The sequence below is a fragment of the Fulmarus glacialis genome, unplaced genomic scaffold (genome assembly GCF_000690835.1).
Source record: "Fulmarus glacialis isolate BGI_N327 unplaced genomic scaffold, ASM69083v1 scaffold3732, whole genome shotgun sequence".
In the NCBI taxonomy this organism is placed as follows: Eukaryota; Metazoa; Chordata; class Aves; order Procellariiformes; family Procellariidae; genus Fulmarus; species Fulmarus glacialis.
In genome coordinates this window covers 1-16,156 of record NW_009195784.1, presented here as the reverse complement: position 1 = coordinate 16,156, position 16,156 = coordinate 1, and the positions used below count along the sequence as shown (strand labels likewise).

The 16,156-nt window shown below is 40.0% G+C and overlaps 1 protein-coding gene across 1 annotated transcript; it reads right to left on the bottom strand.

The window, feature by feature from the left end:
* Positions 1 to 2,191: 2,191 nt before the first annotated feature.
* On the bottom strand, positions 2,192 to 16,148 carry TEKT4 (tektin 4; the record flags this gene model as incomplete). Its single annotated transcript, XM_009588197.1, is given in 7 exon segments — positions 2,192 to 2,555; positions 4,070 to 4,224; positions 5,220 to 5,442; positions 6,318 to 6,461; positions 8,025 to 8,095; positions 15,784 to 15,884; positions 15,887 to 16,148. Coding segments are annotated over 7 exon segments (1,170 nt in total), but the record flags the coding sequence as incomplete, so codon positions are not given.
* Between the last annotated feature and the right edge of the window lie 8 nt (positions 16,149 to 16,156).

The window sequence follows — 16,156 nt, the reverse complement described above, 5'->3', positions numbered from 1 at the left end:
CACTTCTCTGCAGGTTATTTTGTAAATTACCTCAAACAGAATCCTGAAGCACAAGAGAAACAACTGCCTGTGTTCAGATCTCTTCTTTAAGACACAGCTGGTGTTACTGGCTGTCCTTGTGGCTATTTACCATATAGATTGAATTAAAGATCAATATTTTAGGCAGGTATTGTTTGTACCAAAAGGGATCCAAAAGCAGGGACAGAGTCTTCTGAAAAATTTCACCTGGGCATCTTGGTGCTGGTGTCTGCCACTTTGGTATTAAATTTTTTAGTGACCTGTGACACAGTACAAGGCTGAAATTATGAGACAGTTGCTCTGAGCTTCAGTCTTAGAGAAAATAAATTATTCATGATAAAAATACTACACAAATATTATCTCCCATTTCTCTATAACCTTCTTTGCTCCCCTTGCAAAATGTCATCTGCTTTTAAGCAACAAATAAGTTTTTAATGGGTCTTCACTCCTGTTTTTTCCTGAAGTCCCTGTACTAGACATTATAAAGGTATCATTTATTACACCATTAATTTCTTCCTCTACCGGTAAGCAAATAAGAAAACTCTTAGATTTTCCAGAAATTAAACCTTGTCTTCACAACCAGAAATCTCTCAGGATAATACACAAAAAAATCCTAATGAAGTCAAAAAAGTCCACACTTTACATACAGATTAGCAGGTAGAGCTCAAGACAATTGGAAGCTATAGCTCACCTGTGACCCTAGCTCACATGACAGCCAGCTAAAACATCTTTTTAAATACTTCCTGGTAAATCCTCAGCTTTAAAAATGAATTATAAAAGAATAATATAAAAACACAGTTACATGCTAGAGCAGTGGCTTTAATTATTATTTTTTTAAAAACAGTAATTAAAGAAAAAAAAAATTACTGAAACTTGAAGCTATTCCATGTGATTCCCATTCTTAAAACGTGCTTGTATTCATCTATTACCATGTGAACAGGGCAGTGATTACACTCCTGCCAATGTGTTAGGTTTACCAGAGCAGGATTTTCCTTGACTGGATTAAAGCAAGGGCAGACTAATTTAGTTCACAAAGGTAAATTAAATTGATAGGCTTTAATTAGGGAAAGCTCCATTTACAATCCAATATGGGGCATAAGGTTATTTGTACTCAGCACAGTCTCAGAGATGACAGCACTTTTCCTCTCTCTAATGCAAAACTCTTGAATCAAAATAATAGTTCTGTGTCCTGGACTGCATGTTCTCCTCATCCCGTCTGCCATAATCATAACCCAAATTCCACTTTGATTCCACTTTTTTTTTTCTTTAGTGAGTAAGATCAATTTGAACATGTTGCTCCTTTCTGTGCTTTCTGAAAGGTTTCTGTGAATATTCCCATTAGTCTAAAGCCTGGTTCACTGTCTTATCTTTCCCTCTATTTTATGTATACACCTAGAGATGTACATGCCACCAAACAAGCAACACTGTCTAGAGGTTGGGGCTAAATGACCAAAACTCTTTTAAAACCACAGCTTTGAATACTGGAACACCCTTTAAAACGCTTTATTCTACTGGTGCAGCTAAAGTCAGTTTTATACACAACTGTGCAGTGATGTAGCTGCATACAAGGTGTGTGATCCACCGATTAGGCTGTAAGATTTGAGCATGAAGAACAGGCTAGAATATGCTGCCAAGAAGAAAGATGCTGAAGGTGTTTTCAGAAAGGCAGAATGAAGAAGAATATTTTCAGTCTACAAAAATAATCTTTAGTAACTGTTTTAAGTTCTGTGCACAGAAAGGCATAGTAGAGACACATTTATTTTTTCTAATCTGCATGCCATTTCTCTCAAATAAGGATTCAACATCTGGACTATAAAAATACAATCATGAGAGGAAATCTATTAAAAAACTAAAACAAAACTCTTGAACACAAAGCCTGTAAAATAGAGGCTTGGGTCAAAAGCCCTCACTGACGCAGCTGGTTTTCAAAGAAATGGTAGTAGCTTTTAGCAGGAGGGTAATTGCTGAATAGTGCTCTGCACATCCTGAGTTAAGATAATACAAATAGCTGTCTGTGAAAAAAACAGATAGGCTAATGGCCAAATATCACATACTGTGCAAATTATAGATAAATTGTAGATGTAATGAATTACCTTTAAGCTGTGTTTTAATCTCACTACAAACATCTGTACTCAGACTAAACTTTTAAAGGCAAGACTCAAAGCCCACCATACTAATGCATTTTACCCCAAATAGAGGAAAACAGAGGAACATAACAGTGAATACAGTACTTTTGTGTATAATATTATCCATGTATTTTATATGAAAGATTCTCGACTACATTTTTCTTCCAGACTTTGCATAGCTAGTACAGAGATTACTACTAGTAACCTGCTAATTTAAGAACAACAGGGTAGCGTGTGCGATGGGCCATGCACTTTTGCCTATCAATAAAAATACTGTTTGTTTTCACAGCTATTTCTTTTTCTAAATTCATCCGTGTGTCTTCCAGGTTCCTCAAAGACTGTTCAGATTCCAGCAGTTTTTTCTTCAGGGATTCAATGGACTCCGTTAGTTCTTCAGCTTCACTGATCAACCTGAACAGAATTACATTAAGTAATAAAAAAAAAAGCAGAAGCCAGTCGGTGTTCAAAAAGACATATGAACTGTAATAGGAATAAAGATCAACAACTATAGAATCATAATACTCAACAACAAAGGACTTCAGAGAGGTCTTACATACTCGGTCAAAAGCAGAGTTCACTTTCACAGCTTTTGTACAGAAGTCTCCCATGATTTAGATAGTACCAAGAATGTCTTTTGCCGCTAAGCACAGTGGAACTATCCATCCTCCCCTTCTCCCACTCTGTAGAACACTTGTACTAAGAATTATAGGACAGAAATTGTTAGGTAAGTCACCCACTTTGACTGGATCCGCATGTTGTTAAGCCTGTTTTTTGATATCTGTTCAGTGGTATAAAACTCAAGTATTAAAGGTGATACTTGCACCAGAGATCAGAAAACAGGCTTTACTTTAAAAGCATATAAGCTTTTAAAGAAGCAGCAGCACATCATTTTAAAAAAAGCAGCAAACCATTTTTAAAGAAGCACATAATTTCAACTGAAAGTCAGTGAAGGTTAGGCGCTTTACTGCAATCTGCCTGCAGTGAAGACACATATTTACTTCCTGGGAAAACAAGATCCCTGTGTGCTATGCAAACTGAGTAACTGCAAACAGTATAAGCCTGGCAATTAAACACATGCCCATTCAGCAAAGGACTTGCTTGTGTCCTTAAATCCCATTAAAGGCAATGTACATACTGAAAAGCTTGCACATGGATGGTTTGCTGAATCAGGACCTTAAATGAGTGTGCCTGAGATGGTATAAAACATTTGGATTAACTATAACTTCTTCCTCACTGTATAAAGAACAGCATGTTGGCTTTGAATGGTAGGCACCTTTGCTACAAGGATATTGTAAGCCTGCAAAAGCTGATTCCACACTTTTCCTAAGGGTAGGAAAATGTGAAGGAGGAGAATCAATTACAAAGCTTATAATGAGATCAAAACTGACAAATGTGACACTCAGACCTTTAATTTGAAAGGATTTGTTGACTTCCAGTTTTAAAACGGATTATTACTGAAAATCAAATGCCACCAGCCTAATGCATTGTAGTACTGAAGACTTGTCTCAGACTATGAATATGTGCAGCCCGTTAACATTCTCAGCACTTAAAGCATAAGTAATTCGGCACATATTCCACATTGTGGTGAACTTTGGCTAACAGCAAAAGGGTTGCAAAAGATCCACATGCTGTCAGATTTTTTTTGGATGATCTAAATCAAAAAGAAACCACACAGTTCAGAGAAGCAAGCATAGAGACAAAAGGCAGAGTTGAGTCTATAGATTTTCTATTTGTCAATACATTAGGCTAAAATGATATTTTCTTCACAGTGATATCAGTCAACTGAATTATTTCTGACTTATACCAGAATCAAAACTAGTAATAAAAGCTAAAGGCTGTATGTGGCTAATAAAAACTGCAAAAACTGTCTAACATCACTTTTGGATAAAATGGACACCTTGGAGGACTTGTTTAATAGTGTTTACCTGAATTGTGCTTCATCTCTGCAGAGCTCTACATTGGGCCTAAAAGACCTGTCATACAGCCTTGTTTGAGCAACTTTCATTGGGGCTTCTTTGTCTTTGATAGCTTGTTTGAGAGCAGCAATGTTAGCTTCTTGATCTCCAATCTCCTTAAGGACCTAAAGAGGGTACTCAAGAAAAAAAACTGTTTAAAAAAAGATACACATCGTCTCTGTGCATGCTATACATCTGTTCATGGTCCTAGTGAATCAGTTATAGTTTTGACCTCCTATCTGGCCAGAATATAGAAGAACTAGGAGTACAAAGGTGTTTTTGACCTCTTTATTTCAACTACTACACTGAGAATCTGATCTTCGGTCTAAAAAGAAGTAGAAAATATTCTGCAGCATCTTCAAAAACTCTTCCATGACAACAAAACTCTTCTCCTGACAACACCTCCCACCTCCATGAATTGCTTTTAATTGTAAATTTTTAACTGTAGTTTATCCAAGAAAAAATCAAGTTATTTCGAATGAGATTAAGAACTGCTGATCAGCTTGGAAATGCATGGGTTTCTGGCATTAGTGAAGAAAATGGAAAAGACGGGAAATTCTGAATCCCTTCTCCCTCATAACCACTGACGCACATGCAAAAAATAAAGTCTACGCAGCTGTCATTACCCAACAGGTGTAAGGAATGACTGTTTCTTCCACACTTGCCAATGGCCTAAAACAGAAGTAGGAGCTGCTCCACATTGGAGAAGGGGCAGAGGCTGAAGACACCTCTTGTCACTTGCCAGGAACTGCTGATGATGATACTACTGCAGCACAGCATGGCTTTCATTCCATTAAAGTGATGACCAGGCTAGCCTGGGAATCCTGACCCAAGGATCAGCTCCTTGATCACACAGTTTTAGGTTTTAGTTCAGCAAGACATGGAAGAAAGTGTTTAATTTTCTTCATATTTAAGTCCATCTCTTGTTCAGAGAAGCACAACAGATAGCAGAAAAAGCTACAATCCAGCTCAAAGGCTCTTATCAGATACTAAGCTGACACAAAATAGCATTCGATACCTGACATGGACTAAGACTTTTTTTTCTAGAGGATAAATCTACTGTGACCTTCTCCAAGGAGACTATAACGCCTGTAGCCAGCGTTCAAAAAATAACACTTACTTTTTTCAAATGATGCTCTAGTTTGTGTTTTGTATCATCCAGCTCCTCACAGTGTTTGGCAAAAGCCTCATTAACGGCAGCACATTGCATCCTCAGGTCGTCAGATACATCATGAAGAATATTGTCAATCAAGGCACGAAGATTGATGGAAGCCAGTTTTTCTCGTTCTGCCCTATAGATGTTGTCATGACTGAACTTGGCCCATGTCTCCGGTGTTGAGGCACTGGAAGAAGAGGTGAATGGTATACAAATAGGAACCTTGCTCTTTTGTTCACGTTGCACTTAAGAAGACAATCTGAAGCTGGTTCTCTCCCTGCAAAAGTGTTGTCAACCTCTATTTGTTTTTGCTGTTAATGCAGTCTAGACTTACCATGAAGGAAGAAGACTAATCCTTTATAAAATCAATAAACTCTCGTTCATCTTGTGGCTTCTGAGGGAAGTAATACATGACACAAAATCATCCAAAGTTCTTCCGTCTTTAGCTAATACTACTAAGGCAAAAAAAGTATACACATACTTTTTTGTGCAAGCACAACCAGTTAAATCACCAGCAAATGAACACATGAATATATTCAAGCTTTACAGTCTGCGTATACTTTGAAACAAAAAGAAACAAGACCTCTGGTTATACTTTGTCATGTTGAGCAGCAGAAGGAACTACATAGCACTTGGGACGCTGCATCATATGAACACTGCCTGAAAGAGGAAGGGAAAGCAGCACGATTTATTGTAATAGTAATCCTCTCTGTGTACAGGAAGCAGCACTTGCCTTTCCCGAAAGAAAGGCATGCCTGCTGATGTCAAACAGTAAGTCTCAATAGGATTTAGATCAGCCTTTAAAAGTATAAAGCCAATTATTTCTAAGGAAAACTTCTACAAGCTCAGTTGGCATATAGTGAACCAGCTTTGCCATCAGTGCTATGCCATGCTGAGATGGTAGCACTACCTTTACTATCCATGTTGCTATTTTAAAGCTATGACATTTTATGTCCAAAGAAGCAGCAATCACACCTTTAATTCAGAGCAGCATTACAGCTTTTACTGATGCAAAGGATGTATTGTATCTTACCAGGGTTATTTGTGACAGTAACTACTCACCTCTCTTCAAACTTCACTGAACTAGGATGGAACTGGATGTTGGTGCTCTGGTTACTGTATCTTCCACATTTATCATCAATGTTGTACGTTTCAACTTTGTCTGACCAGTCCATTTCACAAACCTCTTTGAGATCTCGATTTAATCTGAAAAACCATTATTATCACACATTGTTAGTGGAAAACAATACTACTAACAAAACTATCACAGACATTTGTGAAGCTAGGGTCTAAGCCTTTGCCTTTTGTCAAAGAGCAATGAGAACATAAACTTCCCTTTTTGTCTTGAAAATCCTAACCAAACTCTCTCTCCCACAACTATCTGCTAGAAGGACAGTAAGTCTGATGTGTTAACCATACCCTAGACCTTCAGTACTGTTCTGTGCCTACTGAAGGCTTAGAGCTTTTATAGCCTGAGACAAAGGAGTTGTTGGAGTTCGGATTTTACATAATAATCCTAAAGCACATGGGACTTTTTCAATAGTGGTGACAGCTGCAGTTATTATGGGGAGAATAGGTAGGAGGTTTGCCCAACAGAACACTCTTCTCATGATAGGACATCAGGTAGCGCTAGTAGAAGACCCATCCTCCTCCTTAGCTAGTATATTGAGTGCGACTCAAATTTAAGATCTCCATAAAGTGACGCTATATCATTCTCCAAGCCCTCCTACCTAGCCTTTCAAAGACTGTAGCATGCAGACAGTGTAATTTGTCCTTGGAAGATACAAGTACAATGATATTCAGAGTTAAAACTGTTGCTTTGTTGTCAATTAAATGAGTCACACATCACCCAATTAATTAGAATGACTTCAGATTACAGAAGACAGTGGGTCGTGATCAGCTGTTAACACCAGATGTCACTCTCACCTAAGGAATTAAAAAGACTCTGCTGGCCAATGATACTAAAGATACTAAACCATGGTACTAAATGGTACTAAAACGATCTTAAAACAATTATAAAAAGCAAAGCCTAAACTCAGTAGACTCCTCTCATACTCTAATTGATGTAACAGAACTACTTTAAATTGCTTTGCATTTATAGACATTCTTTCTAAAAACAGTATTTCGTTTTATCTGGTAGAATAGCACAAATTGGAGCAGATTAAAAAAATTTATAAACTAAAATATCAAGGTTGCCAGCAGTTAAGTCCTTCATATTGATGCACCTTAGGATTTGGGTAATATCTTTCCAAAGGGCTTGTTATAAATTAAAAGCAAATATTCCTTTTGAAATGCAATGAACATCCATACCGATACAGAAGGTAGAGTGAAGTTTCATATTTTAAGTTCATACTGACATCTGGTGGCAAAATACTCATCTTGAAAAGGTCCTTTGATCAGATAAATTATGTTAAAAGAGCCTATACTACAAATATATCACAAGGTGCAACAAGGTAGAGTGGTATCCAGATAATATTTTTATTGCACTTAAGTTTAGTGTTGGAAAATTAGAGAATTGAATACACATACTGGAAACGAGGACTGAAAATCTAAAGCATGGCTTTAGGGCATGGCTCTTACCTTACCTTACCCTACTTGAAAATCCTGAAGTTTCATCACTGAGTACCTCTTTTCAGGTTTAAATGGAATTCACACGGCTCATAAGCCTGGCATTGGTAAGATCTTTATCCACTGGGCATTGTACCCCATATGGCAAGAATTATTTGGGTATATAAATTAGCTACTAAGGTATTGTGAAAAATATCTTACCGCATCTGGTTACCAGCTTGCATCAAAGTTCTTTTCAAAAGCTCCCGGATATTTCTGATAAGTTCAGCTTCCTAGATAAAAACATTAAAACTTCTGTAATATCCAGAGCAGTACATACTGTCCTGCAGAGCAATTTGATTTCAATGGTTGTGGATAAATACTTAAATCTGCTCATTCCCACTCTTACCCTATTATTGCAAGGTATGATTTTCTGAGGAGTTAGCCAGTACTGAGGTAACTCAGCTGTAAGTCTAAGGTGGCAGCAATACTTGGAATACTTCTAAAGCCTGGGGATTCATTATTTTCATATTGCATGTGTATTCTATGTTCTATCAGATTAAACAGAATATCTGAATTACTTGCACAGCCTTGAAGTAGGGAAAAATAAGGCAACAGCATCATGCTCAGCAGGAGACCAGAGTCACTGCCTTGCACAAACGCAAGGTGCCATTTTAAAACTGAGCAGGACACCGTCTGCCCTGCAAGCACAAACTCAGATGTCAGAGGCTGCTGCCTTGCACAGGGATGTGATGGAGCAGATCAGCTTCTCTGGCAAGACACTGGCTTCCAGAACCTCCTGAGTCCTTGCAGATACCTTCAGAGCTCGCTACTTTGTTCTGTAGTAAGCGTTTTATCTGTATGCAAGGCAGAGGCTTCCCATCAGATTCCTGCAGATCTCCAAAAATGCAGTTTGTCTGACACATGGTGATAAGGTGCTATTTAGCATAAAGGAGTGGCAGTATCATAATCTTCTGTTGGCTTGCCTCTTTTGAATGCTTTGTATTAACTACAAAAAGAAGTTACTACTCTATGATTTAAACAGCTATTGTCTGCTTCAGCAGGTATAGAAAAGTTGCCATAATATAAACCCAATGACACTTACACCTTTAATTTTTTTATTGGATCTATTTATTCCAGAACTCATTTTGCCTCTGGTGATGGACAGGATCGAGGACTGCAGAATTATCTCAAATATGCAGTGTTGTTTGAGGGGTCAATTTCCTCTGAGCTTCTGCTCAAAGCACGAAGCTTTGCCTTACCTTGATAATGGATCAGATGTCTGAAGTTTCAGGTCAAGCTGGTTTTAGCATGAATGTTCATTTCAACACAATTGTGACCAAACCAAAAAAGACCATACTTTCTAATAATCTCTTGTGGAACAAAAAGTACTTGGTGCTCATTTTTGATTATAATAATGCTGCTTTAGGGATTAACTATCAATGCCCTATTAAATGATTTTACTGACCTGGTGATTACATATTATTATATAAAAGCCAGTCCAGCAAGCATTTTCTTTTTTATTATTTAAAGGAATTTAATATTTGAGGCTCGGATATTAAAAAGAGCTTTTGTAGATGAAAAACTCCTAATTAATTTTGCTTTTTTACATCAATGACAGTCATCCAATGACAGCTAAGGGAGTATATACTTACTAATAAACTTTATTCCTAGAACACTGCTGGCACCCGTTGGTCCTTGTACTGTTTTTGACAAATAAATGAGTGCGTATGTCCCTGCAGTGTCAGTTTCTCCATCATAAGAAACCAACAGGGACCATAAAAAAGATCATTTTTTTCTAAATGGAAAAGGACAGTCACGATTAACTAAAACCCAGAAAGAAAATATTATTTTTAAGGCTCTAAAAGAGCACAATTAAAACAAATACATAGCTAAAGCATCATTTTACAAACTGTGAGAACACTAAAACTCACTTTCTGCAGGGAGGAAGTATTACAACGGCTGAGCTGTCAAAGTAAAAATTCAAAAGGATTTTAAAGGGTTCAAAAGATCCAGCACTCAAAATTACATTTATAGTAATTGATATTATTTTATGTTGGATAGTCAGTCTCTATGTAAATGAAGAAACAAGCAGTTTCGTGTGAGTAATGTGCACAATTTTAATTGAGAAAATCCTTCCTTTAGCAATTAAGGTCTCTCACATGGAAAGAGCGAAATAATGCAAAAATAAAGAATTCCCTTGTTGAATGACCTAAATAGAAATTAAAAATTGAATCCCTGTTCAGGAGATATGCATTCAAATATGACATTTAAAACCGAAGATACGGTTCTCATAATTAATGGCAGTGTAAGACTAGTTAGAGTGAATAAGCAGGTGTAAATGGCAATGAATTTTCAACACTTACCAACTAAATGATTTTTCTTAACTTTTAAAACAGTTAAAAAGTCAGATTGTATGACTGGGAGAAGCTGTGGCACTAGGTTGAAGATGAAGATCATTTGATCTAGGTCCCTCAGTCCTGGCTGTATTGTTAGGCATCACGGTACAATCCAGGCTGCTGCCCACCCATAGCTGTGGCTGGCTCGTGGGATCGACGTGGGAGAAGGTCCACGCTGCATGAGCTCCTGCCAGGTAGCACTACCTGCAGAGGAGCCAGAGCTGGGAATCTCGTACACCATGTGGAGGGCTTAGAAAATGCCATGTCTGCTCCTTCACATTTTCTTTGCAGAGTAAATTCCATCAACAACCATGGCAGAGACAGCTGCAGCCACAAACACAGTTCTCCCAGACTTTGTGATTTCAGCCATAAAAATGTGGGTGAAATCCTGGGGGCAGATCTGGGTTTTAGCAAGTAGCAGACTAGATAACCTTTATGTAGTGTGTGCACAGAATTGTGTTGGCAATTCATTTGAAGGCCCAGTCTGCATTAAGAGAGGAAAAGCACGTGAAGGAGTTTTAGCAGCTAGCAGCATCTCTGGTTCAGAGGACAACATTAACTGAGATTTGCATTTCTTCAGTTCATGAGAGGACTTAGTGGATGAAATGCCTTTTTTTTCTCCTTATTTTTCCCATATATATCTTCATGTGCTGTCTATTAAAATGAAATACTGTCAAATCTGAACTGATCTTGGCTTCTTTTCAGCTGTCTTCTCCACAGTTAATACTAATAATAAACTTCTGTTATTATAAATGGTTGTCAATTAACAGGGACAGAAAATTTAATAGTTTAGTGTGACATTTATTTTATTACAGTATTTAATGTTTATGATGCAAAAGAGGGTTTTCCTCAAATCTAGTGATAAAACCATCCCAGTTCATGACTTTGTAAGTGTCTAATTAATGGTGCAGAGAAAATGTTTAAGAGCAGATGTTTGTGCCTTCCGTGAATTTACAAATTCAGGTTTTTTGCAGCCTGTCTTCTTACATCAGTGACTTGCAGATATCAGCAATGTCTAAATACAGCACCCAGGGCCAGAATGACACGGTGAGAGAGAAGCTAAGAGGAACTGGTAGAACCCCGTGAGAGAGACTGTGCAGTCACCCTTGATTACAAATCCTGCTGCATCCATCCATCAGTAACAACACGACACCAGATATCCCACACATCAGCACAGCAAATAAAAGCAAGCTAGCTTACAGATCTCACTAGATTTAGACCCCCAAGAGCAAGTAACAGGAAGAATCTTATTCATTACAGCTGGGAGTGAAAGCAGGTAACAGTCTTCAAAAGAAGAGGAAATGCCTCTGGCGGGCAGACACCAGAGGGGGAAATGCTGCTGGCAGGCAGAGGCCAGAAGGGGAAATGCAGCAGGCTGGCATACACCAGAAGTGGAAATGCCACCAGCCCGTAGTCGCCACCGGCAGGCAGGTGAAGGAAGGTGAAATGCCGCCGGCAGGCAGATGCAGGAAGTGGAAATGCCGCCGGTGGGCAGACGCAAGAAGGGGGAAATGCTGCTGGCGGGCAGACGCCAGAAGGGGAAATACCACTGGCGGGTAGATGCCAGAAGGAGAAATGCCGCCAGCAGGCAGATTGCCACCGGCAGGCAGTCGCCAGAACGGGAAATGCCACCAGCAGGCAGTCGCCAGAAGGGGAAATGCCGCCGGCAGGCAGACGCCAGAAGGGGAAATGCCACCAGTAGGCAGATGCTAGAAGGGGAAATGCCACCGGCAGGCAGTCGCCAGAACGGGAAATGCCACCAGCAGGCAGTCGCCAGAAGGGGAAATGCCGCCGGCAGGCAGACGCCAGAAGGGGAAATGCCACCAGTAGGCAGATGCTAGAAGGGGAAATGCCACCGGCAGGCAGTCGCCAGAACGGGAAATGCCACCAGCAGGCAGTCGCCAGAAGGGGAAATGCCGCCGGCAGGCAGACGCCAGAAGGGGAAATGCCGCCGGCAGGCAGACGCCAGAAGGGGAAATGCTGCTGGCAGGCAGTCGCCAGAAGGGGGAAATGCTGCTGGCAGGCAGACACCAAAAGGGGAAATGCCGCCGGCAGGCAGATGCCAGAATCAACAAATCAACACTCTGAGGCTGGGTTAAAAAAATGGCATAAATGTAAGTACATCCACTTATTCCACAGTCATATTTGGCACTCAGTTAATGAGTCTGGACACTGGACATGTGGAAATAATGTTGAAATGCAGTATATATTCAGCTGAAACATGATTTACTGACAGTATACCACCATGTGGCAAGTCTTTTGCTAAGGCTTACATTGTCAATATTAAATGCGTGCACATAAACATACTAAACTGTCATTAAACTGATGCAAAGGGGATTCAGAGGAGACGTCATATGGGTTATGAAACTCAAAAACCTCATAGAAAATAGATGCATGTACTGCTTTTTCTGAATTCAGCTATTTCCAATGCAGCAGCAGAAAGAAAGAAAATTATTCTACTTGAGAGATTTTATCTTCTTTTTAGTCATCAAAGATCCTTCTTTATTGGAAAAACAATTGTGTCTTCAGCTTCTTTTTCTTAACCAGAACTGCATTAAGAAATGATTAATATGCTGTTAAGTGGAGTCAATGAACTTCTGAGTAACAGCTGATTTTACTATGCATTGAGGAGCTTTCACTTAAATATCCTCATCCTTCATTCCAGCAGTGGCTATTTAGTGTTGGTATGTATCACAATAGGTGATCTAAATATGACTCCATGCTGCAAAGCAAATAGGACAGATGAGTTGGAACCAAAACTCCCTAAAAGAAATAGATGGCTTGCCAAAAAATAGGAAACCCCCAAATCTTATCTGGATGCATAAAACCTCAATCAGAGATACTTCTGTTTTCTTTCTGAGTCATCTGAAATGATTCCTACTGAACAGATAATGAAAATGCAATTACATGCAGAGATTGAAAACTGCTTGTACATGTGTATTTGATGTTGTCTCTTTAAATGTCATCTGCCAAGGGGCTGCTGAAAGGTGGTTATCTTAGCAGAATGCTCTGGGAACTGGGAAATGTTCTTCTTTGCTGCAAAAAGCTGAAAGCAGGAACAAAACTTATGTCCTATGAAAAGCTTTTCCATGACTATGTGAAAAGTAGCCCTTCCCCGACTTGCAGATTCCCCCATGCACCTGTCCATGGGAGCTGGCAGGAACATGGCAAAGATAGCAGAGAATGATGCCAGCACAAGCCTGGGCTGCTAGTAGGAGAGGAAGAATTTCAAAGGAAGGAAAATGCCCTAGAATATCAATTAACTGTGTAATTAAAACTGCAAGGAAAAGAATGTCTGTTTCCTAACACAGCTGACTTTTGGAAACTATTTCTTCTTTTTCTCATTTTTTGCATGGGAAGAGAATAAATTACTCCTGATCTCACTTGCATTACCATTTCTTAAGAGAGTTAAGATTAGAAAGTGACTGGACAAGTAAGCAACATTCAGAAAAAGTATGTCAGTACTTTAGTGATAAAATTTGCATAACCCCTCCAAATAAGCAAACGTTGTAACACAGAGCTACCAGTGAACTGGGCCATTAACTTGGAAATCTGCACAGTGAACAGCCAGAATTCATGGAAGAGCTGCTCTAAGTGTCAAGAATTATTAGTCAGTTTTGGAGAGAGTAAGAAATACAATGTACCATCTGATTTCTTGCAGTGAAAGAGGTATAGAGTATAGCTGCAGCTTAAAGAGCTGGCAAAGCCACAGAGGGCACATTTTAACATCTATTTGCAAACATTCGTGCCATAAAATCTATTCCTCTGTGAAAATGGGAAGGATTTCCTCTGATATTATGTACTCCTCTTCTTTCTGCACTGCAAAGGTCATTGGCATGGCAACAAAATCTTCATTTCTCAGGAGTCCATCTGCTGCTGGTACACACGCCTCATCTGAACTCACATAATTCTTTTTTGATGACATCCTACTTGGCTGTTGACTGTCTGTCGTCACAAGCACACAATCACAATTTCAGGTGAAGAATTAGCAGCAGCAGCAGCAGATGGACTTCTGAGCAATGAACAAACTACTCTCTGAGATAGGGAGGAAAGAAATACAGGAGAGAAATCCTGCCAGAAAATGATTTTTTTTTTGGTAAATCTTACATTTCACGATTTCTCTAAAACATCAGCAGCTGAGGAAAATAATTTCTTTTCTGTAATCTGAATTTTGTAACAATTCACACACTGAAACATCCTATACACTAACTCTCACATGTTTATATTTTTGATTGGAACAACCTCTTAAATATTGATTACAATTCAGCAATTGTTCACAATTCCTGTTCAAAGTATTGCTAAATACTATCATGCTAAATACTATCATGCCATCAACTATGTAAGTCACTTCACTATTTTTCTAACAGCAAATATTAATCATCTGGTTTAATCAGTAACTCATCATGAATTAACTTTCACAGTATATTGGAGGCTGCAGGCAAATAATCATTAATTTATTTGTGGGACACTAGAATATGTATCATTCCAGAATGAAAAATGACCCAGAATCTGTTCTCTGTGCAGCCACAATAATTACATCAGCTTTGAAGGCAATCTACATGCAGTGTTGGATCTCAATGACAGATAATAAAGTGTCAGCTGGAGCAAAGAGTCCTCTATGGGAGGAAAAGGATCAAGCAAATTTCAGGAGAGTCTCATGTTTGTTGAAGTCACACTGTCAGAAACACCATCTGTCTGTGCCCCCCCGCTTGCCTGGTGCTATCATCTCATGCAGGTGTCACACGACTACATTGTGCTGTTCATTGTGCTGTCCTGCAGGACGTTTAACATGATGGTTTGTGTTGAGACACTGTAGTACAGTGTTGGATCACCACTTCGTCATGAACCTTGGCAAGACTACAGCATCAGACTCAGTAGTAAAAGGTAATGGCAGAGACTGCCTGATTTGGACAGCTTGAGCATGGAAACAGGCAAGGAGCATTTCACTGGTCCTGAATAGTCTGCTATTGGGTACTGCATTTTTAAAGTGTAACCTGTAGAGGTGAGGGGACTTTAAGCCTAGTGGAGGCTGGAAGAAGTTTAATGCCAGAATAGGATGCCCGTCTTGGTTCAGGAAACCTCTGTTTTGATTTTGTTTGGACCTGGTCTGAAAGAGGGAATCTGGTCTCCTCTAGTCATACTCATGTGATTTTAAATACTTTTTAAACAGAGGAAGGATTTTAAACAATCATTCTTAAACTCAGGAGTGACAGACAAGAGTCCAGGCTGCCAGGAAGGGGCACTAGGCCTCTGTGCATTGCCAGAAGATACGTTCATGAGCTGCAGTTACCACCTACTGACCAAGCTGTTCACCATTTTAAGACCAGAGCAGCACTAAGAGAGGGCTGCCAACAACCTTTAACATTGTAACATCCTGCTCACCTTCAGCAACTCTCTCTCCACCTCATCACTGACCAGGTCCGGGGGTTGCCTCCTCTCCCGACACTGCAGGTTATCGGTGGCAATGGCATATTCATGAGCTGCAGTTACCACCTACTGACCAAGCTGTTCACCATTTTAAGACCAGAGCAGCACTAAGAGAGGGCTGCCAACAACCTTTAACATTGTAACATCCTGCTCACCTTCAGCAACTCTCTCTCCACCTCATCACTGACCAGGTCCGGGGGTTGCCTCCTCTCCCGACACTGCAGGTTATCGGTGGCAATGGCATAGGGCACCTTTTTCCCTTTCCCAGCCGCAGCTTCTGGGCTGCCAGCAGGCCGCTCTCGGCATCGAGGTCCTCAATCTCCTTCTGGAGCTCAGCCTTCCAGAAGTGTATGTCCTGCAGGCGCTGGCCCAGGCTGGCTGTGGAGTCCTGCTGGGCACGCTGGGCGGTGGCAGCGGCGTGTTCGGCCAGCTCCTTGGCCTCGGCCCGGCCGCGCTCAGCCTGCTCGCAGCTGGTGAAGGCCTTGCGGTACAGATCAGCGTTGCTCTGGTGCCACTCGGGGGGCAGGT